This window comes from Erythrolamprus reginae, chromosome 10 (assembly GCF_031021105.1).
Source record: "Erythrolamprus reginae isolate rEryReg1 chromosome 10, rEryReg1.hap1, whole genome shotgun sequence".
Classification (NCBI taxonomy): Eukaryota; Metazoa; Chordata; class Lepidosauria; order Squamata; family Dipsadidae; genus Erythrolamprus; species Erythrolamprus reginae.
Window position 1 is genome coordinate 20,262,111 of NC_091959.1, and position 23,538 is coordinate 20,285,648.

Genomic DNA, 23,538 nt, shown 5'->3' on the forward strand with positions numbered 1-23,538 from the left:
TTTAACCTGTGCCTTGTGTGTACTAGAAAATCCCTTTCACATTTAAAAAGGGAGTTAGTTTCTGTTTTTCTGTTTATAAAAACTTTTGGGTTTTCCTTTTATCATGTGGTGTGTGTCTTCCTTCACTAATTACCCTGTAATTACGGGCGGTTGAAGCACGCTGGCAGAACACGCACCAAATGGAATCTCATGTAAAGATGCGTGCCAGTGAGATTTTGGTGATTTTTACCAATTTTTTGCTTCTGCGCATGTGCAGAAGCAAAAATATCAGCGAAAATTGCCAAAATCTCCCTCGTGCGCATGTCCTCAGGTGAGATTTTGCTGGCTGCGCATGTGCAGAAGCCTAATCTCGCACCAATGGGCATGCGCGTACCCACCAGATGCGTGCACACCTACGAAGGGCGCACTGGTCATGCCGAAGACAAGGAGCCCCTCACTGTAATTACGGCAACTAGAATAACTTATGCCCAAACTTGGAAAAACCAAAATATCCCTTCAGAAGGTCAAATTATCGAAAAAGTATACAGATGTGCAGAAATGGACGAGATCACAAGGGATATGAAGGGAACAAAAGACACCAAAATTAATAAACGATAGGAAAAATGGTACAAATGGATCCAAAAAAGAAATATGACAGAATGACATCTAATACAGGAGAACTGACATCTACGCAGGACAACTGAAGGCATGATAAAAAGAATGCAGATAAAAAACTTTTAAAATATTAATACTTATATTTATAAAAAAATCTTTTCTCAATTGGTTTATTACAAACATATGTACATTTTTATAATTTTACCTATTCTTTGTTTCTATCTCTTTTAGATTAAAGTAAGTTTATTTCTTCTTTTTCTTTCATTGAAGTAAAGACAAACTACAAATGTATATAAAACGGGAAATGATCTGTAAGAGATTTTGAGACGTTCCGTTCTTTTTAATGTACTTGAAAACAATAAATAAAACTTTTTTTAAAAAAAAGAAGCCCCTCAATGCTTAGAACCCTATTGCAGATGTTTGCAACAAGACCCTGTTTTAACAAACAGATGGGGAACTAATTCATGGAAGGCTTTTCTACAACGTTGAGGAAAAAGCATGTGAGAAACCCAGCTGGAATTATTTCCAAACTCTGCTTGGAATCTTCTCTCCCTACCGCCAGGCCAATTGTTTTCAGTAACTTCAGTTGGTTGTTAGTCTAACTAATAGCCCATTTAGTCCAGGCCTATCTAATCTGGCAGGAGTTTTCAAGTGCTCAATAAAACATTTCCAAGTCATCTCATTAAAGAGACCTTTGAAAACTGTATCGCCAAAGGGCTGCGGAGAGAGCAGGCTGCAAGCTTTCCTGTTACAAATGAGCTTGGAATGGTTTTTGTGGGGGGTTTTTTTTTAAGCATCTTATGGCACGTGAACCCAAGCTGTGCGACTTGTATTTATATGCCGCTCACTCCAAAACGGACTCTGAGCGGCTAACAGCAATCATAAATACAACAGCAATAAAAAGCAATTAAAATATAACAATAAAATCAGCAATGCAATAAAAAGCAATAATATCATAAAAACTATACATACTTGCAGTCAATCCTAATCCTATGATTTATGACACAAATCAGAGTTGTTGTTGTTTTTAAAAGCCATTGTGCAACTCAGGTTTGCTTAATCTCTAGGCCAGTGATGGCAAACCTATGGCACGGGTGCCACAGGTTGCACGCGGAACCTTATTTATTTATTCGTTTGTTTATTTGTTTGTTTGTTTGTTTGTTTGTCAAACAAGTATAGTATTATAGTACATATTAACATAACATAACATAAGTAGAACGTAGTAATAGAAAGGATAATAAGGCAATAGGACAGGGACAGTAGGCACAAAAGTGCACTTATGCACGCCCCTTACAGACCTCTTAGAAAAGGGGAGAGGAAAATAGAATAACAATCCTGGGCCTAGAAAGCCTAGAACTACGGCGCTTAAAACACGATTTGAGTATTGCCCACAAGATCATATGCTGCAGCGTCCTACCGGTCAATGACTACTTCAGCTTCAACCGCAACAACACAAGAGCACGCAACAGATTCAAATTTAATACGAACCGCTCCAAACTTGACTGTAAAAAATATGATTTCAACAATCGAGTTATCGAAGTGTGGAACTCATTGCCGGACTCAATTGTGTCAACCCCTAACCCCCAACATTTCTCCCTTAGACTCTCCACGATTGACCTCTCCAGGTTCCTAAGAGGCCAGTAAGGGGCGTACATAAGTGCACTGGTGTGCCTTTCGTCCCGTCCAATTGTCTTTCCTGTCTTTCACCTATCATATATATTCTCTTCCTTTCATATATCCTCTCCTCTAAGTTCACTTTTACCCTTATACTGTATATATTACCATATGTCTATTTTTCTTCCTATGTATTTGTGTATTGGACAAATGAATAAATAAAATAAATAAATAAATAAAAATAAATTGTAGATAATGTAAGGTTGAAGATTTTGGGGTTGGGGGAGGCAACAACAGAGTCAGGTAATGAGTTCCAGGCAATGACCACTCTATTGCTGAAATCGTATTTTCTGCAATCAAGTTTGGAGCGATTTACATTCAGTTTGTATCTATTACATGCTCTTGTGTTGTTGTTGTTAATGGTGAAGTAGTCACTGTCAGGGAGTACATTATGATGTAAGATTTTATGAACAACAGTTAAATCAGTTCGGAGACGATGTAGTTGTAAATTTTCTAGATTTAGTATTTGAAGTCTGGAGGAGTAGGGTAATTTGTTACGTGAGGAGGAGTGAAGGACTCTTCTTGTGAAGTATTTCTGGACTCCTTCGATTGTATTAATATCTGATATGCAGTGTGGATTCCACACAGGTGAGCTATATTCTAGAATAGGTCTGACAAATGTTTTGTATGCTCTGGTTAATAAATCAGTGTTTCTAGAGAAGAAGCTAGGTAAGATTAGGTTTACAATTCTTAATGCTTTTTTGGCAATGCTGTTACAGAGGGCTCTAGCACTTAGGTCATTGGAAATGAGTACTCCAAGGTCTGCTGGCATGTGAGCTGTTACCCTAGCTCAGCTCCAATGTTTTATTTATTTTATTTATTTATTTATTTTGTCCAATGCAGAACAATACACCATGAAGGTTATAGAGGTTATACTTGAGTAAAATATACTGTATTAGAGAAAGAACAGAAGTGAAAATTTAGGAGTAGAATACAGTATACCAATAAGAGAATAGAAGGATATTATGAGAGTAGTATAAGAAGAATAGAATAGAAGAATAGTACAGTGTCCCAACCTTGGAAACTTGAAGATATTTGGACTTCAACTCCCAGAATTCCCCAGCCAGCATTCGCTGGCTGGGGGATTCTGGGAGTTGATGTCCAAATATCTCCAAGTTGCCAAGGTTGGGAAACACTGGAATAGTAGATACGATATATGAGATATAGGAGAGACAATAGGACAATGCGTATATGTGTGCCAGCCAGCTGATGTTCTGGTCACCTGGAGGCTCTGGGAGGACATTTTTAGGGGGATGGGGGAGGACATTTTTGCCTCTGGAGCCTGGGGATGGTGAAAAACGGGCCTACTGGGCTTACCAGAGTTTGGCCTATGGGCTGTTTCAGTCCTCCAGAGGGCCTGGGGGGGGAGCAGGGAAGGCCATTTTCACAGACATTGAATTATGGGTGTGGGCACTCGCGCATGTGTGATACAACACACAAGTGCACTTTTGGCATCCAAAGAAAAAAAGGTTCGCCATCACTGTTCTAGGCCAGGAGTCCTCAAATTTGGCAACTAAGACTTGTGGACTTCAATTCCCAGAATTCTCCAGTCAGCTTTTGCCAGGTTTGAAGACCTCTGCACCATCCCAGGGCAACAAGATTTTTTTTTGCTGCTCGTAGTATCCTAGCTAATACTTCTCACCCACTCCGAAGACATGCAACAATAAGAAAGGGGGCACTACTCCAAATTTCCAACCATGTTCTGCCAAAAAACCAGCTAATATAATCAGCCATATAATCAGTTGGCCATGCCAATATTTATTTTCAAAAGACAGGACAGACAGCATAACTCCAGATGCTCCAAAATTGTTACGGCTTCCCGTATGTGCCAAAGTTCTATTCTTTCGCCTCTGTCTACAACCCATGTTTCAATGCCCCCAAGCCACCAAATCAGTGAGGCTGGGCTCAGGCTGTTTACATTTGCAATGGAAGAAGTGTTCTTTGCTTCTGTTTAAACCATGGAAGGGTACAGTCTGCTCCGTTCCATGGAAATAGGGGCCTTGCCAACTCCACCCAAATATACACTCCCTGCCAGAGGCTGAGGGAGTCATCTGTTACTCTTTCCGGCAACTGGACATCATCATCATCATCATTATTATTATTATTATTATTATTATTATTATTATTATTATTATTATTAAGATTTGTATGCCATCCCTCTCTGCAGACTTAGGGCAGCTCACAGCAGTGATAAAACAATATACAATAACAAATCTAATATTAAGAGACTAAAATAACAATTTAACATTAAAAGCCTAAAAGAACCCATTATTTAAAAAGCATACACACAAACATACCATACATAAAACTACATAGGCAAGGGGAGATGTCTCAGTTCCCCCATGCCTGACGGCAGAGGTGGGTTTTAAGGAGTTTACGAAAGGCATCTCAGTTGAGGTAGTTCAACTCAAATGGCGTCAGAGAGAGAGAAGGATCGTCTTGAAAGTTGTACGATTCCACCAATTATTTCCGCGGGAACAGTAAAAGGCAGGAAAATCCGGGTGGCACCTGCCCAGTATCAATTAAGAAGAGGTGAAAGTTTTAGGGTTCAGTTCCAGGAAGCCAGCCATCAAGAAACACCAGAGAAAGATGGAATAACAGTTGAGAGGGACCTTATGTGAAGTTTCCGAAACTTATATGCCCCGATTAATTCATGAGCTCCGAGCCAAGCTTCAAAAGAAATACAATCATTTATTAGGAGCAACATTTTGGCAATACGCCAATGGAATCAGAATTGACCTCACATAATTTATGGGGCCCCATGAGCCTGTCTTCCCCCTCCTCCCTGGACATGTCATAAATCACATCTCCAATGAACCACATTGGCAGGTTTTGAAACCCATAACCATCCTGCTGACTCCAGTAACCCAGGACAAAATCTGCAGAAAGGCATATGTAGAATGTAGTTTTGGTTAGGGCAGCAGTCAGCAACCCATGGCTCTGGAGCTGCATGTGGCTCTTTCATCCCTCTGCTGTGGCTCCTTGTTGCCAGTCAGCATCACAATTTTGAGAGGAGCTTCCAGTTAGGTTGAGGGGAAGTAGGGTGTATCAGGAGACTATGGAAAGGGCAGGTTTTCTGGTCAGCTCCCCAATTGATAGGGCTTTTGGTTAGGACTGGTAGAGGAAAAAGGCCAGAAAATGAATGTTCACCCTCAGTAATAGCAATAGCACTTACCGTATTTTTCAGAGTATAAGACACACCTTTGTTTTCGGGGAGGAAAATAGGGAAAAGAATCTGCTTACCAGGTATTCATCTGGCTAGCGTTTTTAGCCAGCACATTATTTTATCCTCTGTTTAGGGCTTTAAAAAAACTTTATTTGGAGAGAGTAAAAGACAGTAAGAGCTGGGAACATCATTAGCAACTAAACAATGTCGGTTGGCGGGCCCCAGGGGAAGAGCCTTCTCTGTGGCGGCCCCGGCCCTCTGGAACCAACTCCCCCCGGGAGATTAGAACTGCCCCTACTCTCCTTGCCTTTCGTAAGCTCCTTAAGACCCACCTGTGTCATCTGGCATGGGGGAACTGAGGCATCTCCCCTGGGCGTACAATTTATGAATGGTATGTGTGTATGTATGTGTGTTAGAAAATGGGGGTTTTTAAATGTTTTTTTAGTAGGAATTTAGATTTGTCGCAAACTGTCTTTTTTCACTTGTTGTGAGCCGCCCCGAGTCTGCGGAGAGGGGTGGCATACAAATCTAAATAGATAGATAGATAGATAGATAGATAGATAGATAGATAGATAGATAGATAGATAGATAGATAGATAGATAGATAGATAAATAAATAAACTGGAAAGAAACATTTGGAGCAAGAAGAGTAATGGGAAAAACCCTGCAAAGACTTAGGGCTTGGAAAACATTCTTTGCAGAGAGTAACAGTGAAAGAGCTTGCAACCCAGTAAGAGCTGGAAATATTGCTAGCACCTGGTTAGGGCTGGAAAGAAACTTACTCGAGCAAGTGGAGCAATGAAAAAAAACCCTGCAAAGACTTAGGGCTTGGAAAACATTCTTTGCAGAGAGGAAAAATGAAAGAGCTAGAAAGCAATACTGCATTCTAACCATTGGGCCACCAGGGCTCCTGTCAGCATCTATCACACATCACGATAATGCAAAAACAATTACATGAGCACATTAATACGGCATTATCACACAAATTCAACGATTACATAACTGCATTATAGCAGGCTCAGATTTATTGGTTGATTGATTGATTGTAAAATTTATTGGCTGCCCATCCTGCCACAGGATAATTCTCTGGCAGCTTACACTCTGAACCACAATGGTGTGTGGCAATGACCTTGGGAGAGAGGAGGAAGAGCAACAAACAGGACAATTGTCATGCAAAATGCATCTCAGCCCCACAGAAGGAAAAACAAAGTCTTAGAAAAGAGACTCCCTAGTTTTCTGGAAGATAAAAAAATGAAGAAGAAATGCTTCCAGACTATCAAGATTCTGAAATGTAGCTTTACAACAAAGGTAATATTAATATATGGTTTGTGCTTTCAGTCTGGACTGCTTTGGCAGTAAAACACCTATAAAGTGTAAGGTATCAAACTACTCAAAAAAATTGAACATAAATCTTGAACACCTCCGTAAAACGTAAAACAAAACACTTAAAGTAAAACAAATCCGAAACCCGAAAAGAAAAGCAGTGAGAATAGGATCAGGCAAAGAATATCATTTCTCCTCCTAAGATATGAGTGGTAGTCCACCATCCAATAGAAATGTATTTATTTCTTTAATTTATTTATTTTGTCAAGTAGGAATTGGTAGTATACAAAGATATAACAATGTTTATAAACCTGATATTAGTAAGAGAGAAACATTAGGACAGGGGACGGAAGGCACATTGGTGCACTTATGCACGCCCTTTACTGACCTCTTAGGAATCGGGTGAGGTCAATAGTGGATCATATAAGGGTAAAGTTTTGGGGGTTAGGTGATGACACTACAGAGTCAGGTAGTGAGTTCCAGACATCAGCTACATGCAGGGGTGGGCTGCTGCCCGGACAGTGGGGAACGCAGTGAGGTACCAAAAATGGAACTCCACCCCAGAGCAGCCAATTTGCACTGACAGATGTTGAAAGGAAATGCAGGGTGTCCTGCATAAGCCATGCCCGCAGTGTAGTAGTAAAAAATTTGGTAGCCCTTCACTGGCTACTCAGTTATTAAAATCATATTTCCTGCAGTAAAGTTTGGAGCGGTTTACTTTGAGTTTGTATCTGTTGTGTGTCCGTGCGTTGTTGTGGTTGAAGTTGAAGTAGTCGTTGGCAGGAAGGATGTTGTAGCACAGTGATTTTCAACCTTTTTTTGAGCTGCGGCATATTTTTTATCATTTACAAAATCCTGGGGCACACCACCAACCAAAATGATACAAAATGACACTCCAACACAGAACAGACATAACCAGCTGAGGCTGAGGCTTCATCTAGTGGTGGCAACATTTACCTCCAGTCCTGACCAGGATTAGAAATCGGGACCATGGGGAGGAGTAGCAGGTTCAACTACTCACCATGGCCACACAATGACAAGCGCGCGGCAGCCCGAGCAGGGACGTTCCTGGGTGTGGATGAGAGGCGGCCTGCTATTGGTTCATCGCTACGGGTCAGGATGAACCCTAGATGGTGATTGGTCAGTGAGCGTTGCCTGTGCCTCCACTCTTCCTGTCGCTGATAGCTGGAGGGATTGTGAGGGGAATGTTTATGTTCGGATGGAGGCGGCTGGCCGCAGGCCAGATAAATGGCCTCCACGGGCCATATCCGGCACACGGGTCATAGTTTGGGGACCCATGTTTAATTTCCCCATGGCATACCTGACAATGTCTCACAGCACACTAGTGTGCCACAGCACACTGGTTGAAAAACACTGTTGTAACAGATGATTTTATGGGCTATGCTTAGGTCGTGTTTAAGGCGACGTAGTTCTAAGTTTTCTAAACCTAGGATTGTAAGTCTAATGGTGTAGGGCACCGTTCCCCGTAAGCTGCGTGACTGAGCAAGCACGCGCCCCAAAATACCCCCCCCGCGCAGCCATTTCCATGAGCGCACACTCCCCATCCCCCTGCCAGCCCACGGCGGGGGGCGGGGAGGCGCCGGCAGTAGAAGGCGCTGCCCCCGCCCGCCCGATCTGCCCGCTCTCCTCCTCTTCCGCCGAAAGAAAAGTGCGGGGCTGCCTTCTTGAGCCTCCCATAGCTCCACCCCGCTTCGCCCTGCCTGTCATGCTCCATTGTGTTTTTTTTGGGGGGGGAGCGGCGGGAAAGCCCTGTGCCGGCCAGGAAAGCTGGCTTTCCGAGAAAGCAGCGCGCTTTTCAAATGCGCTGCTTTCTTGCAACTCTTTCCTGGGAGGGGGGAGTGGCCTCCTCCCTCCCCCCTGCTGAGTGGGGCGGCGGCGGCGGCATTTTCAAAGTGCCGGGCAGCCAGTCATCCTCCTCCTCCCTACTCCACCCATGCCGAGGGAACAGTCTCGCCAGCGGCTGAGAAATCGCTTGGCGTGAAGGCCAGGCCAGGCTGGGCTGGGGCCGGGGGAAAGCAACATGCCGTCCCCTGAGCCGCCTGGCCCAGGTGCCGGAGAGAACAGCCGGCAGACAAGCACAGCAAGGAACAAGTGGGAGGTGAGATGCCTAGTCCCCCCCATGTTGTTTGCAGGGGGAATAAGGGAAAGTCTGGGGCGGGAAAGAGGAAATCCCGGGGGAGGAGGAGGAGTGGGGCGGAGCACCAGTATCTCTCTGTATGGTGGGTGGCAGATCTCGAGCCCGGCGGTTTCTCTGCGGGTGGGCTTCTTTTAAACTGTTAACGGCGGAGGGCAGGGAGTAGCTTTCCTCAGAGGGGAGGGGGTGTCTCTATGCGGGCGATGGGTGCCACGACAATTGCTGAGGGAGAAGGTGGCGGTTCGGTCTCTTCCCTTTTCCCTCTCTCTGTTCCCATATATGTTAGATATTGTTCTCCTAATACTGCACAGAATTTATGAGGTGATAGCAATTCTTTCAATGTTTATGGGTTTTGGAAAACAAAGCTAGAAATTGTTTTCTTCTCTATAAAGTAAGAAGTTCAACATTGGTTTGGAAGTGGTATGTAGGAATTTTTTAAAATATTTGTTTCAGACATGATAATCAAATTTGGAATTGTGGGCATTGCTATGCTTACAAACCAATTTTTAGCTTCTTTTTTTAGTAACGGCAAGAAGTGTATGAGCTGCCAACTAAATCATTTAAATTATTATAACAAATGTTACTATGCATTGCTTCTGTCGAAAATGTTTGTTTCATATATCCCCACTAGCATACTGGTAATTCCATAATCTTTTGAGTGACTTTTTAATAGTGAAATTTACTATTCCAAATCATTTTTTACATTTTTGGCTTTTTAGCATGGAAACATTTTTAGGTATTTTCAAAAAGCTTCTTACCCAATCCTAATAATCAATTCATTGACAGTGCTGATAAACGTTTGTGGCATTTCTACTTCTGTGACTCAAGGTTTTTTTGCAATTATCAGACATTGATCAGAACAAGAAATAAAATTCAGATGTCAACAAAAGTAAGCAAGTTCATTCATCCCATCAAAACATAGTCATAAATATCATATTTTAAATAAAATAAATATTTGAAAATTAAATTATACAATTATGTAATTGTTTTATTTAACATATATTATAACATGAAATTTAAAAGTATTTCCTTGCCTAGCCCTTATGCCAGTGAAAGGATTAATTTATTCATAAAGTGGGTTACATAAATTGGTTTATCTTTTTTAGGAATCTGTTTCAGAATTTGAGAACCTCTATGGTTAGATTCATTAACTAATGACAAAATACATAGCACTGCTCAGGCATGAATATTTATTTATTTATTTATTTATTTTTATTTATTTATTTATTACTTTTATGCTGCCCAGTCCCAAAGGGACTGTCGCTCAGACACTATACTTTTCTGCCCACACCGGAAAAAAATTAGAGGGAACATTGGTGTAGGGTATTCTGTTGTGAGTGGAGGAATGGAGGGCTCTTCTAGTAAAGTATCTGGACAGATTCTAGAGTGTTTATGTCTGAAATGCAGTGTGGTTTCCAGACAGATGAGCTATATTCAAGGATTGGTCTGGCGAAAGTTGCATATAGTCCGTTTCATGACCATTCCAAGTTGCAACGGCCCTGAAAAATGTGACCTGGGACCATTTTTAACACTTACAAACGTTGTAGCAACTCTGAGATCATGTGATCAAAATTCATATGGTTTGTATTTATGACAGTTGCCTTGTCCAGGGGTCATGTGATCACTTTTTGCACCCTTCTGACAAGCAGTGGGGGATCCAGGTTCACTTAACAAGCATGTTACTAAGTTGTAACAACTGCAACAGTTCACTTAACAACCGTACCAAGCAAGGTCGTAAAACAGGGCAAAACTCACTTAACAAAGGTCTTGCTTAGGAACATAAATTTGGAGCTCAAGCCTGGTCGCAAGTTGAGGACTACCTGTATCAATTCCACAAGCTTCTGACCATCTATCTCCATCTTTTCACTTTTATGGTGGTGGACATTCCTTCCCATTGAAAACAACTCCAGAGTAAGTTTACACATCCAATAAAAACCAGAAAAAGCAATCTATGAAAGAGGCAATTCTTAGACCAATGATGGCGAACCTATGACACGGGTGCCACAGGTAGCACGTAGAGCCATATCTAGGGGCACATGAGGCATTGCCCTACGTAAGCTGAAGCATGTATGCGCGTGCTAGCCAGCTGATTTGGGGCGGTTTTAGCTCTTTCCAGGCTTCAGGAAAGCCTGGAAAGTCTGGGGATGACAAAAAACACTCCATTGAACCAACCAGAAGTTCCTTTCTGAACTTCCTGTTGGGTCATTTTTCAGCCTCTCCAGGTTTCAGGAGGCTTTCCTGAATCCTGGGGACCACGAAAAACAGCCCAATGGACTTACGAGAAGTCTGGAGGCTTCAGTGAGGTTTGAGCGCATGCACAGGGGGGCAGTGAGGGGGTTGTGCTCATGCGTGGAGGGGAGAGCATTGCATTATGGGTGTGGACACATGCACTCATGCTATCGCTCACAAGAGCACCCTTTTGGCACCCAAGCCAAAAAAAGGTTCACCATCACTGTGGTAAGACATATGATGATGTTCGTGCATTGTGTTCGAAGAGGACTTTGACCTCTAGCAGGTTGTGGGCTATTTACAATGTAAACAGGTGGTTGGTAAGGCCTGCAAGGGCACAAAATGTTCTGCCACATCTGTGGGCACCACTGTCGCAGCATTTTCAGCTCTGGCTTTGCAGAGTGCTCGCTTCTCTTCTGCTATAAGGTTAAGATATACAGTGGTACCTCTACTTAACAACATAATTTGTTCCGTAACCAGATTCTTAAGTAGAAAGGTTTGTAAGTAGAAGCAATTTTTCCCATAGGAATCAATGTAAAAGCAAAGAATGCGTGCAAACCCATTAGGAAAGAAATAAAAGCTCGGAATTTGGGTGGGAGAAGGAGGAGGAGGAAGAGGACAGTTGCTGCTGAAGGGAGAAGGTGAGGTGAGGGGAATCAAAAAAATCCAAAACTTTAAGGCTTTAAAAAAAAAGGGACTCTGAGGTGGTGAGGAGGAGCACGCACCTCCCATACACCGTGTCAGAGAGAGACCCAGGGGGAATGGCAGGAAACTGGCCAGGCCTTTGTGCCACTCTCAATTTTTTCCGGGCTCGGGTTCTTAAGTAGAAAATTATTCTTAAGAAGAGGGGGGGAAATCTTGAACACCCAGCTCTTATCTAGAAAAGTTCTTAAGTAGAGGGGTTCTTAGGTAGAGGTACCGCCACTGTATAAGGTGAAGTGAACCCAGTTATCAAAACACAGAGAATTGCCTTTGGTAATCAATGAATTAATGGCAAGGATGAGTTTCTGGCACCAAGGGGGCAGTGGACTGAAAAAGTTGGGGAACCAGTGGTTTAGCACAAGAGGAGCACCCAAATGTTTTAATATGCATTGCAGATTTTAGAACAATAGTAGTCCATCTGACTTCACCGGGTTAAAGTTTCCTGACTTATTTAATGGGCAGTTTGTATTGGCGGATAAAAGATTGAGTTCTTTTATCAAGGACACTGATAAGTTACCGAGGGTTATGATGTACCAGTACATGATATGATTTCCCCCACGTGATTAGGCGGCTAGAAAAGAAGGGAACATCGTTAGCAAATATCCAAGCAATCCATTCACGTTTAAAGTATCCTTCAAACCATAATGCTGTGCAGTTTTCCACCTGGAGCACTTGTTGTCTGGGAGAGGATTAAGTGCCTTGGATTTAATGGAACCTTTGACTGCACTGCAAATCTTTGGCCCAATAGTAATTACAGAAGGTGCTGCTGCTTCTAATTGGAGAAAATTATCTCCTGTGTGTGTGAGAGAGAGCGCTCACATAGTCCATAAGGCACAGCATGAAAGCAAATGATGGATTGACTAAATGGTGGCAAAATGAGATATTAGTAGAGGTACAAGAAATGGAAAATATAGTAGAAGATATAAGGAAAATTAAAAATACAAGAATTAGGGAAATGAGAAGGAAAATATTACATAAGTGGTATTTCACTCCCGTTCAATTTGCACATTTTCAGCAGAATGTCAGGGGGAATTGTTGGCATGGTTGTCAAGATAAAGGAGTGTTTATGCATATGTTTTGGGAATGCCCGATAGTGCAGGAATTTTGGCAGTTTTGGGTTAGAAGGATGCGACAAAATGGACAATGCAAAATTGGTATAGGTACATGGTGGATCATATTCAATTTGAAATTATGGAAAAAAGGATAAATTTGGATAATGAAACTGATTTGGGACGGCTGATGGGACGGTGGGACAAGGTAAGACGATATATGACGAGCAGAATCCGAGACCAAGCTACAAGAAATAAACTAGAATCACTCTATAATATGTAGACAGAGATATTGCTCTTGAGTTAAGTGGATTATAAAAGAAATACCCCCAATTTGGTGGTGGGGAATGTGTGTATGTCAGGGTGGTGGGCACAATTCACATTTCACTACGCACTGTTTTATGTTGTGTGATTTTAAATTGTTAAAAATCAATAAAAAAATATTTTAAAAAAAAAGTATCCTTCAAACCATAATGCTGTGCAGTTTTCCACCTGGAGCAATAGTAATTACAATAGTAATTACAGAAGGTGCTGCTGCTTCTAATTGGAGAAAATTCTCTCCTGTATGTGTGAGAGAGAGCGCTCACATAGTCCATAAGGCACAGCATGAAAGCAAAATGAATGGCTGCAAAATCAAGTTGAGAGCGGCTTATTGGGGCGGAAGGAAAAAAGATATGCTACAGATGTTAAATAATTTTGTGTGTTTTTGAAAAACACAGTTAGTTATTGCTTCCCACTTTCTTTTTTTTAAAAAAAATCATATTTATCAGAATTGGGGGGGGGGAGTTTGCCTGAATGATACAATTCTCTGTGTGAGTTGAAGCTTGACATTTTGTCTGTTTGTGGTCAACGGACTGCAGTTCATGTTGGTCAAAACCTCTGAAGGACCTTGTCGGTTCTTGGCTTAAAAAAACTCTTTCCAGCATTTCTTTTGAGTTTTCATTACGGCGACCTCTGCTGAACTTTGATTCTCTTAGGATGTCCTGCGGTCTCTCTCTCTCTGTTTTTAATCCCTGTGTTCTTCAGCTGCAAAGAAGTTTTTGATTTTTCACCCCCTTTTTAATCCTTGCATATTGCTTTCTTGTGCTGGCTCTGGTTTCTTGGTTCGCTGCTTCTCTCTTTCTCTCTTGGTAGCAGGGCAATTTGGGTGATAAATTTTGAGTTAACTTCTAGATTCCAGCCCTCTTTTCACTGTAGTTAAGCCAACAAGCTCTGATGTTTAATTTTTAATGTGCCTGGGGGCAAAATAGGGAAGACTGAATTGACTGACATAGATAAATGTCCTGGAATCAATAGCTGTGGTCTAAGGCTATGCAAACCCATGGTAGGCTGAATTCACACAATCCACTGAACCAAAAATGAATAATGTAACAGGGTTTGTGCAACAGACTAAAGCACAATTCAGCCCTACACGGTGTAGCATGCTTTTACAAAGCATTGCAGACCAACCTCCTAAGGGATTGTTGTAACATTGATTAGTTAAATAAGTAGAATTAAAGTTTTCCCAGGAAGCACTGCTTGAAGACTGGGTCGCACAACATTAGAGGCTAAAAGGTATGGTTTGTTACTTTGGACTCAATGTGTTAGCCAAACCCTGATAATCTGCATTAATTTAAACAAACCATGTTGAGACCTATGAAAGGTGGGTGAATACACCCTAAAACAGTGATGGCGAACCTTTTTTCCTAGGGTGCCAAAAGTGCCCACACCATAATTCAAGTGCACCCAAAATACGGTATACTGTACTGTATTTGGATTTCAGTATGAATGAAGCCAGTAGCTGTATATCTATATTAACAGACTCCCTAACTTAAAGGATCCTCTTTCACTCAGAGAGACACTGTTAAAATCTGATAAATCTGCCAAATGCGACCACCAAGGGGGTTTAAATAAAGAACCTCAAAAGTTCCTGTTTTGCAGACCGCTTCAAAGCTTTTGCCTTTGTTCATTAGCTTCTGCCCCAACCCTCCCAATAAATAAATAAAGACACCCACAGAGAAATCAATTAATCTTATACATATTGCAGCTGGGAAGAAATATATAAATGGCTTTATAAATGGTATTAAATTGATAAGGGCATGTTTTGCTGGGCAAAAATTAAATATTGATTCATTTCCAGCAGGCAGTCCCCTCTGGAATCCGTCTCGGTTTATTTTTTTTCTGTGGGTTTTTTTAAATTTCCCTTCCTTTTTTTGCCCTTTTCTTTCAGCTGTCGTGTTCTAGCTAAGTAATTACCTTTTTGTGTCCTTTCCCTTTTGCAAATGTCTGCTCCTAGTCCCTCGGACACAAAAGTCCTTTGCAAAAAAAGTTGAGGTTGGAGATTAAAAGTTAATTGGTCCTAAGCCAAGGGGAGGAAGAACGTTGAAAAGAAAAGCTTAGAGATGTGGGGAGTGGGGGGGGGGGAAATCTATCGGAAGAGGCACAAATTCAGCCAAGGAGGTGGATGGATGGGGTGGAGGGAGAGGTGGGCAGCAGGCAGGATGGGGTGGAACACAGTTCCACCAGCGGAAATGAAGATGTATGCAGAGCTCCAGCTGATCGGCGGCTGTCACTTCCTGGATTACTGGTCTCAGCTCGGCTCTCCTTTTTTTCTCTGCTCTGCTGCTGCTGCTGAGTCTGAGCTCCTTGCTTTTTTCCTCTTTCCTCCTTCCTGGCCTCAGATGGGCTTCACTATCTCCTGCCTGGCTCCCCTCCAGCCGCCTACAGCCACCTCCTGCCTGAGGTGCAAGCAGAAGGCGTGGTGGAAGCGGTGCTGGCAGCATTTATGCTTCTGGCAACACCCATTCGCCCAGCTACCCAGCCTGAGACAGGAGGGCGACCCAGGAAGGAGAGCAAATTGTCGCGTCAGCGAGCGACACTTGTAAGGTTGTAAGTCGAGGATTTAACAGTTCACTTAAACGATGATAATCATTCAAGCCACTCCCACCTGATCACATGGCTGGCAAGCCACTCCTACCCAGTCACGTGGCCATTAAGCCACACCCACAAAATAAGCCACACCCACAGTGTGGCAGTAAAAATTTTGGCTGCCCATTACTGGGCGGAGGGTGTATGTGCAGGAGGGATTGGGGACAGCTTAGTCAAAGTAAATAATAGTAGACCCTCGTCATAATTTCTAAAAACCCGCAGAGCTCTCCCAAAGGTGCTTTTCCAAAAGGCAACTAGATTTTCTTTGTGTGTGTGTGTGTGTAATTCTATCGAATACCCAAAGTTTTGTGCCCATTTAACCATAGTGTCTTTGACCTGTTCAAATTCCAATTCTACGCGTAACAAATAGCTATACAATTTCTTAATCAAATTATCATCTTCACCCAGCAAAATAACATCCAGTTCAGTCATTTTCAACGAAATATTTTCTGCCTTATTGTCTGTTTTATATCTTGCCTTGATTTGTAGTGTCGTATACCAGTCCAAAATAATTCCTTGTTTTTCTAATTCCTGACTCGATTTTCAGTGCCCTTGCTCAGTCAAAATGTCTTTGTATCTCAATATATTCTGCCAATCCACAAGGTTTGGATGCATCGACGCTTCTATTATCGAGAGCCAACAAGGTACCCTTGTATAGAATCTCCCCTTTATTTTTTCCCATACTAAGTATAATGAATTTCTAATAAAATGTCTCTGGAAATAACTATGTATCTTATTTCTCCCATACCATATAAATGTGTGCCATCTTATCTGCAAATCGTGACCTTGGATTTTTTTTCACTTCTTGGATGAGAAGTAAAACTTTTTCAAAGAGGGAAACACACAAAGACACACATACACACACAAACACACACACCGCCCAAGAATGTCCAGTTATCTTTTGGACAAACACCTCTGGGACAACCATGACCTGAATGGTTGAGAATCTCCAAAGAGAGCAGAGTCCTCCTTCAAACCTTTCGCTCAAGGAAGAACGTTAAAACATCTAAAGAAGCAACCTGAGCAATAGGTTTGGCCAAAAGAGGTGGTGACTTCCAAAATCCCAGCATCATCTTTGTCAAGCCAGCCAAGAATCTGCCTGTGCTGGAAACAGGTCCAACTCTCAAGATTGCCACGCTAAAAAAATCTCAAGGCAACATTTAGCCAGTCTGGGAAGGGGGTCCTTGGTCCAAAGGATACAAGCAGAAATGGGGAAAATGTCAGTCTTTCATATGTCCAGCACCATCCCTGTCAATACAACTCAAGGTGCCTTGGAGACATACCGTACTTGAAACCCTGGGAGTCTGGACTCAATCAACTGCGCATTTATACAATTAAATACAAATTTGATAAACAGACAAAACAAGAACAAGAACAACTAAACAATGTCGTCTGGTGGGACCCAGGGGAATAGCCTTCTCTGTGGCGGCCCCAACTCTCTGGAACCAACTCCCCCCAGGTATCAGAGTTGCCCCCACCCTCCTTGCCTTTCGCAAGCTCCTTAAAACTCACCTCTGTCGTCAGGCATGGGGGAATTGAAATTTTCCCTCCCCCCCTAGGCTTATAGAATTTATACATGGTATGCTTGTATGTATGAGTGTTTTTTTAAATTGGGGTTTTTTAGATTATTTTTAATATTAGATTTGTTTACATTGTCTTTTTTATTGTTGTTAGCCGCCTCGAGTCTTCAGAGAGGGGCGGCATACAAATCTAATAAAATAAAATAAATAAATAAAATAAAATAAAATAAATAAATAAATAAATTTTAAAAAAAATAGAGGGGTAGAATATATCCATTATAGATAATTTAACATTAGGTCACACAGTAATGAAAGTCAACTGGACAGTTGACATATGTAGTCTCGAAGCAGAATAGATATCCATATTCATATAAGATTAAAGTGATCTGGAATAAACCCAAATATCCCAAACTTTGAGCTTCAAACCACCTCCCAATGGTGATAGTATATACTACTAGAAGATATTTCTGTGTTATCTCATGCAATGTATACTGCTCAAAAAAAAAATAAAGGGAACACTTAAACAACACCATATAACTCCAAGTAAATCCAACTTCTGTGAAATCAAACTATCCACTTAGGAAGCAACACTGATTGACAATCAATTTCACATGTTGTCAGCACATTCAACTTTGTACAGAACAAAGTATTCAATGAGGATATTTCATTCCTTCAGATCTAGGATGTGTTCTTTGAGGTTTCCCTTTATTTTTTTTGAGCAGTATACAGTATTTTGAATTTATGCTTGTTTTAAGTGTGATATGTTTACATGTTTACATGTTTATTTTCTTTTTGTCTTTTCTTTCTCTTTCTCTTTTTATTCTGTCTTTTTTAATGTATATATTTAATAAAGATTTTTTTATAAAAAGACCTCAAGATCTCAAACATCTCCTCTGTAAGATAAGGGCCATGCATAAGTGCACTACTGTGCCTACCATCCCTGTCTTACTGTCCTATTGTCCAAATTTACCTGTACCAACTTTGCTTAAGTTTATGTTTATACCAGTGCTTCTTAAATAGTGGGGCAGGGCCCCCTGGGGAGGGCACGGAGCAAAGCGGGTGGTGACCTGTGACCCCAGGGAATGTGGGGGGTGGGGTTGCTGCAAGGGAATAGGGATTTTTTGCACCGAACAAGAGCCCATAGCCCAGAGCAGGAGATATGAAGTGCAGATAACAAACCCTTAGGAGACACCATGGAAAAATATTGAACAGGGATGAAAAGAAAGGGGGAGAGAGACGGAGATAATGAAACAAATGTAAGTCTCCCGAAAGCTAAGACAAGAAAATATGACAACGCGTATGTAGCGCATGGCTCCACTGTGACTATGGTGAGAGCCGAGGAAAGACTGGTATGTTTACTATGTCTAAAAATGTTGGCAGAGGACAGCGTGAAACCCAATAAATTAAGGAATCACTTAAACCAGTGTTTCCCAACCTTGGCAAATTGAAGATATTTGGACTTCAACTCCCAGAATCCCCCAGCCAGCATTCGCTTACTTAAACACTTACTTAAACATATTACACCCCAATCGGGCTGATAAGCCACTTGAGTTTTTTCAGTGAAAGTGTGCTAAAAATTACAAACAACAGAAAATAATTGAGAAGCACTTGTTTATACCGAGACCTGCTATCTTGTACATGTTTTGAGAAACAAACAAACAAACCTCAGCAGATCTGTGCAAAAGCCAAAAAAGGATCCAGCCCTGGTTTAAAAAGTCAACCCAGCTGAATGGGATGCCTGGGGTGTTTTCCTAAGCTAAAATGCCCCCTCCAGCGAGCAAGGGATGGGGAGGACTCGCTGGGCTTCAGCCCAAAGAAACATCTGCTACCGATTGCTTCCAGGCACCCATCCAGTGGAGGAGGGCGTCTTTTCTTTGGCTCGGCAGGCAACAGGCGCCGCCAGCTCGCAGTCCACGGGGCATCGCCCGGACAAGGAGGAGGCAGGTCGGGGAGGGTCGGGAAGCCCAACCTGTCGCCCCGCATCTTATCTCCGTGCCTGCTCAGAAATTGAAGCGGCCCCTGGGGAAGCAGCGGCTGGATCTCCCCCGAGTGGAGTTGGGGGTCAGGATCACCCGCCGCGCCCGGCTTTCAACCTCGTCAGATTTAGCCAAAAAAATAAAGTAGGGGATTTTTTAAAAAAAATCTCAGCCCCGGACAAACGACCTGGAGTTTCCTCTCGGCAAGGATGGAGAGCGGCGCCTCCAAGCCTTCCGTTCCGATCGAAGGATCCTCGCTCTTTTTCCCGTCCAAACCGGATCGGGACGGTTTCCACCCGCTCCTTGCCCGCTTTTCCACTCCGCGCGTCGCCTCTTCCCCAGGAGAAGAAAGGGGAGAGAACGCGCATGGGAAAGTTCTTGCGGGGGCAATTGCGGGAATGTGTGTGTGTCGTGGGGAACGGGTGAAGGAAGGAAGAAACCAGGTTAAGGAAAAGAAATGAGGTTAGAGTTGGACGGAGGAAACTAGGTTAGGGGGAAACCAGGGGAGAGGGGCGGCATATAAATCCAATAAATAAATAAATAAACCAGGTTAGTGGGGAAGGAACCGAGGTTAAGGGAACGGAAGCCAAGTTAGGGGGAATGAAACCAGGTTAGAGAGAAGGAAGCCAGGTTAGGGGGAAGGAAACCAGGTTAGAGGGGGAAGGAAAGTATGTTAGGGGAAACGAAACCAGGTTGGAGAAAAGGAAACCAGGTTGGGGGAAGGAAACCTGGTTAGAGGGAAGGAAACCAGGTTGGAGGAAGGAAACCAGGTTAGGGAGAAGGAAACTATGTTAGGGGGAAGGAAACCTGGTTAGAGGGAAGGAAACCAGGTTGGGGAAAGGAAACCAGGTTAGAGGGAAGGAAACCAGGTTGGAGGAAGGAAACCAGGTTAGGGAGAAGGAAACTATGTTAGGGGGAAGGAAACCAGGTGAGGGGGAAGGAAACCAGCTTGGGAGGGGAGAAACACCAGGTGGGTAGGCGATCTCACCCCTCCACCCTTCCCCACGACGCCCCCCCTCTCTCCCTCCCTCCCCGCCAAAGTTGCGCGCACTCACCTGCCCGAGGTTCAGGTAGCCGTAAGCCGAAGCCAAGCGGTCCGCTTCGCCGGGGCCCCCCAGCACCCGCACGGCCCAATGGTTGGTGTAGTAGACGCTCCGGGAGCGCCGGGCCGGCAGGCAAGCCGGCAGCGCCGCCAGCAGGAGCAGGCATGCTCGCCACGAGCGCATGGCGGCAGCGGAGGAGGCGAGGAGGGAGTCCCGCGAGCACCCGGAGCGCTCCAGACACCCGCTTTGCCCGAGCCCGGCGAGAGCGACCGACCGGCTGCCTTAGCCCGCCGGTGGGTGGAGCCTCGACCTCTTAAGGCGGCCGCGGCCAGCCGGGAAAGGGGGGGGGGGGACCGGGCTGGGAAGGGGGGGGGGCTCCGTCCCGGGATGCTGGGCAGACGCGATGCCCGGGGTGCTGCAATCGGGCAGTGGCTGCTTCCCTGGGCATCCTGCCTGTCTGCCTGCCTTCCTTCGGCCCGCCCGCCGGAGCCGCTCCTGGAAGCCAAGACAGCGCCGCTCCAACGGAGGAGCCCGAGGCTGCTCCACGCCGCCGCCGCTCGGAGAGGCTCCGGACGGAACCCGACGGAGCCGGGCTGGAGGTTGGGCTAGGGGGGCTCTGCCCGGGCTGGGTTTTTTGCCAAGTCGAGCCGACGCGCGGGGGAAGCGGCCGAACGTCCCAGCCGAGCTTGCAACAAGAACAGGGCTGGAATATGGGAGTTTTCAGCAAATTGCGTTGCGTCGGACGGAGAGGAACCGCGCGTGGAACCGCTTCGGTGGCCGCTTTTCTTTCTCCCCGTCCGACCTTACGCGGGGCGCTTCCATGAAACACTTTCCCTCCTCTTTTTATTTCGGGGTCAAAGGTGGATTCTGCTTGCCTTGGGCGATGGGTAGGGTGTGTGTGTGTCTCTCTCTGGGTGTGTATGAGAGTGCCTATGTATGTGCACGTGTATATATGTGTGTGTGTATACATACATATACATACACACACACACACCTGCATACATACATATATGTATATATAATCAATCTCCTATATATAATCATATGTCGCCCCAGGTTCTGAGAGAGAGGCGGGAGACAAATCCAATAAAATAAATAAATTAAAATAAATAAATATCATATAGACTCTGGTGACATGTACAGGTGGTGGACAAAAAATGGAAACATTTGACTTTTTGCATCATAATGTTTGAACATGTTCAAATCAATCAACACTTGACATATTTTAATGTTGTTTTAAAAATTCTGTTATTTGATTTTTTTTAAAACTACCTTTTTTTTAAAGGAAATTTAAGGAAATTAATAATTAATTTAATAATAATAATTTATTAGATTTGTATGCCGCCCCTCTCCGAACACTCGGGGCGGCTCACAACAAGCAATAAAACAATATTGTACAGGCACAAATCTAATATTAAGAAAAAAACTAAAAAACCCTATCAATTAAAAACCAAACAGCACATACATACCAAACATAAATTATAATAAGCTTGGGGGAAAGGTGTCTCAAATCCCCCATGCCTGGCGGTATAGATGGGTCTTAAGTAGTTTACGGAAGACGAGACCTTCAAGAAATGGCAGACCTCTCAGACTTTCAAAGAGGCCAAATTGTTGGTACTTGAATGGCAGGTGCTAGTGTAACAGAGGTAATGTCTCAAAAGTAATGACTGCTTTTGAAAGAGAATGGAAAAAGTCCTCAGCCAGGCACAGGTGTGGTCGAAAGTCGAAGTTGTCTGAGAGAGACTGTTGGACTCTAAAGCAAATTGTTAGAGCGGATCGCAACACCGCAGCTTCTAAAATCACTGCAGAGCTCAATAAACACACACAGAACCCAATTTCCAGAAAAACTGTTCAAAGGGAGCTTCACAAATCTGGACCCCACGGAAGAGCTGCAAGGTGTTTCCATTTTTTTGTCCACCCCTGTATATAATCAGTCTCCCTTCAGACAGACAGACAGACAGTAATTTACTCTTTGAACAAGTTGGTGGTGGTATAATAATAGGAAATTGAATTCCAAACCTGAGATGCATCCCTTTCCTCCACTTCTCTCTCTCTGTGTGTGTGTGTTTGTGTTTCTATTTTGCTCGACAAATGGTTCTGGGTTCCGCCTAAAGTTTTTGCTCTGTGACCTTGAGTTGCCCCATAAACAATCTTTTCTACAGATTTGGAAGTCACAAAACCAAAACTCCACATTAAAGCTAAAATATACAGCCTCCGTAACAAAATAACAAGACTGCCCTGGCTTCCTTGAAAGAGGAACAAATAAGCTTAGAATAATGCATGTACAGTATTTGCCTTTAAGGTGTTGCCTTAGCTGTTGTTGCAGAAGATTAACACAGCTACCCAGTACAAAACCAACACAACTTTGTCTCTGGAAATAATAATAAAAACAACAACAGCCTGGCATAGATTTGCTGTTACTTGAACAGGGAACCCATTCCTATTCAAACAAGGAATCCATTAAGCATTTCAATACAGTTCTCAACTTACAGCAGTTCATTCAATGATTGTTACAACAGCACTAGGGGGGAAAAGTGACTTACGATCATTTTTCACACTTATAATCCTTTCAGCATCTCTAAGGTAAGATGATCAAAATTCAGACAACGTGGCAACCGAATCATATTTATGACGGTTGTACTGTACCTTTTTGTGACCTTCCAACAAGCAAAAGTCAACGGGGAAGCCAGATTCACTTACTGACCATGTTATTAATTGCAGTGATTCACCTGACAATTGTTAACAAGGTTGCAAAATTGGGCAAAGTTCACCCAACAGATGGTTCACTGAGCAAGAGACACTTTGGGCTCCATTGTGGTTGTAAATCAAGGATTATGTTGACTTACATAATACATACATAATACTACATGGGGCTACCTTTGAAGAGTGTTCGGAAATTTCAAATTGTGCAAAATGCAGCCATGAGAGCAGTCATGGGCCTCCCTCACTCTCTGGACTGCATTGGTTGCCGAACACAATTCAAAGTATAAAGCCCTACATGGCATCAGGCCAGATTACTTGTGGGACCCCCTTCTGCCGGATGAGTCCCAGTGACCAGTCAGATCTCACAGAGTTGGCCTTCTCCATGTCCCTTCAGCCAGACAATGTCACTTGGCGGGGCCAAGGGGAAGAGCCTTCTCTGTGGGGGCCCCGGCCCTCTGGAATCATCTCTCCCTTAAGACTCCCCAGGATTGGGGCAA

General features: G+C 43.3%; 1 protein-coding gene across 1 annotated transcript in view; it reads right to left on the bottom strand.

Moving 5' to 3' along the window:
- PCSK6 (proprotein convertase subtilisin/kexin type 6) overlaps positions 1-20,637 on the bottom strand; it is a 175,997-nt gene extending 155,360 nt beyond the window's left edge. The window contains exon 1 of the mRNA XM_070763474.1: positions 20,351-20,637. Coding sequence (XP_070619575.1) covers positions 20,351-20,521 — 171 coding nt within the window. The 5' untranslated portion in view covers positions 20,522-20,637. The remainder of the gene's footprint in view (positions 1-20,350) is intronic.
- Positions 20,638-23,538: the final 2,901 nt, after the last annotated feature.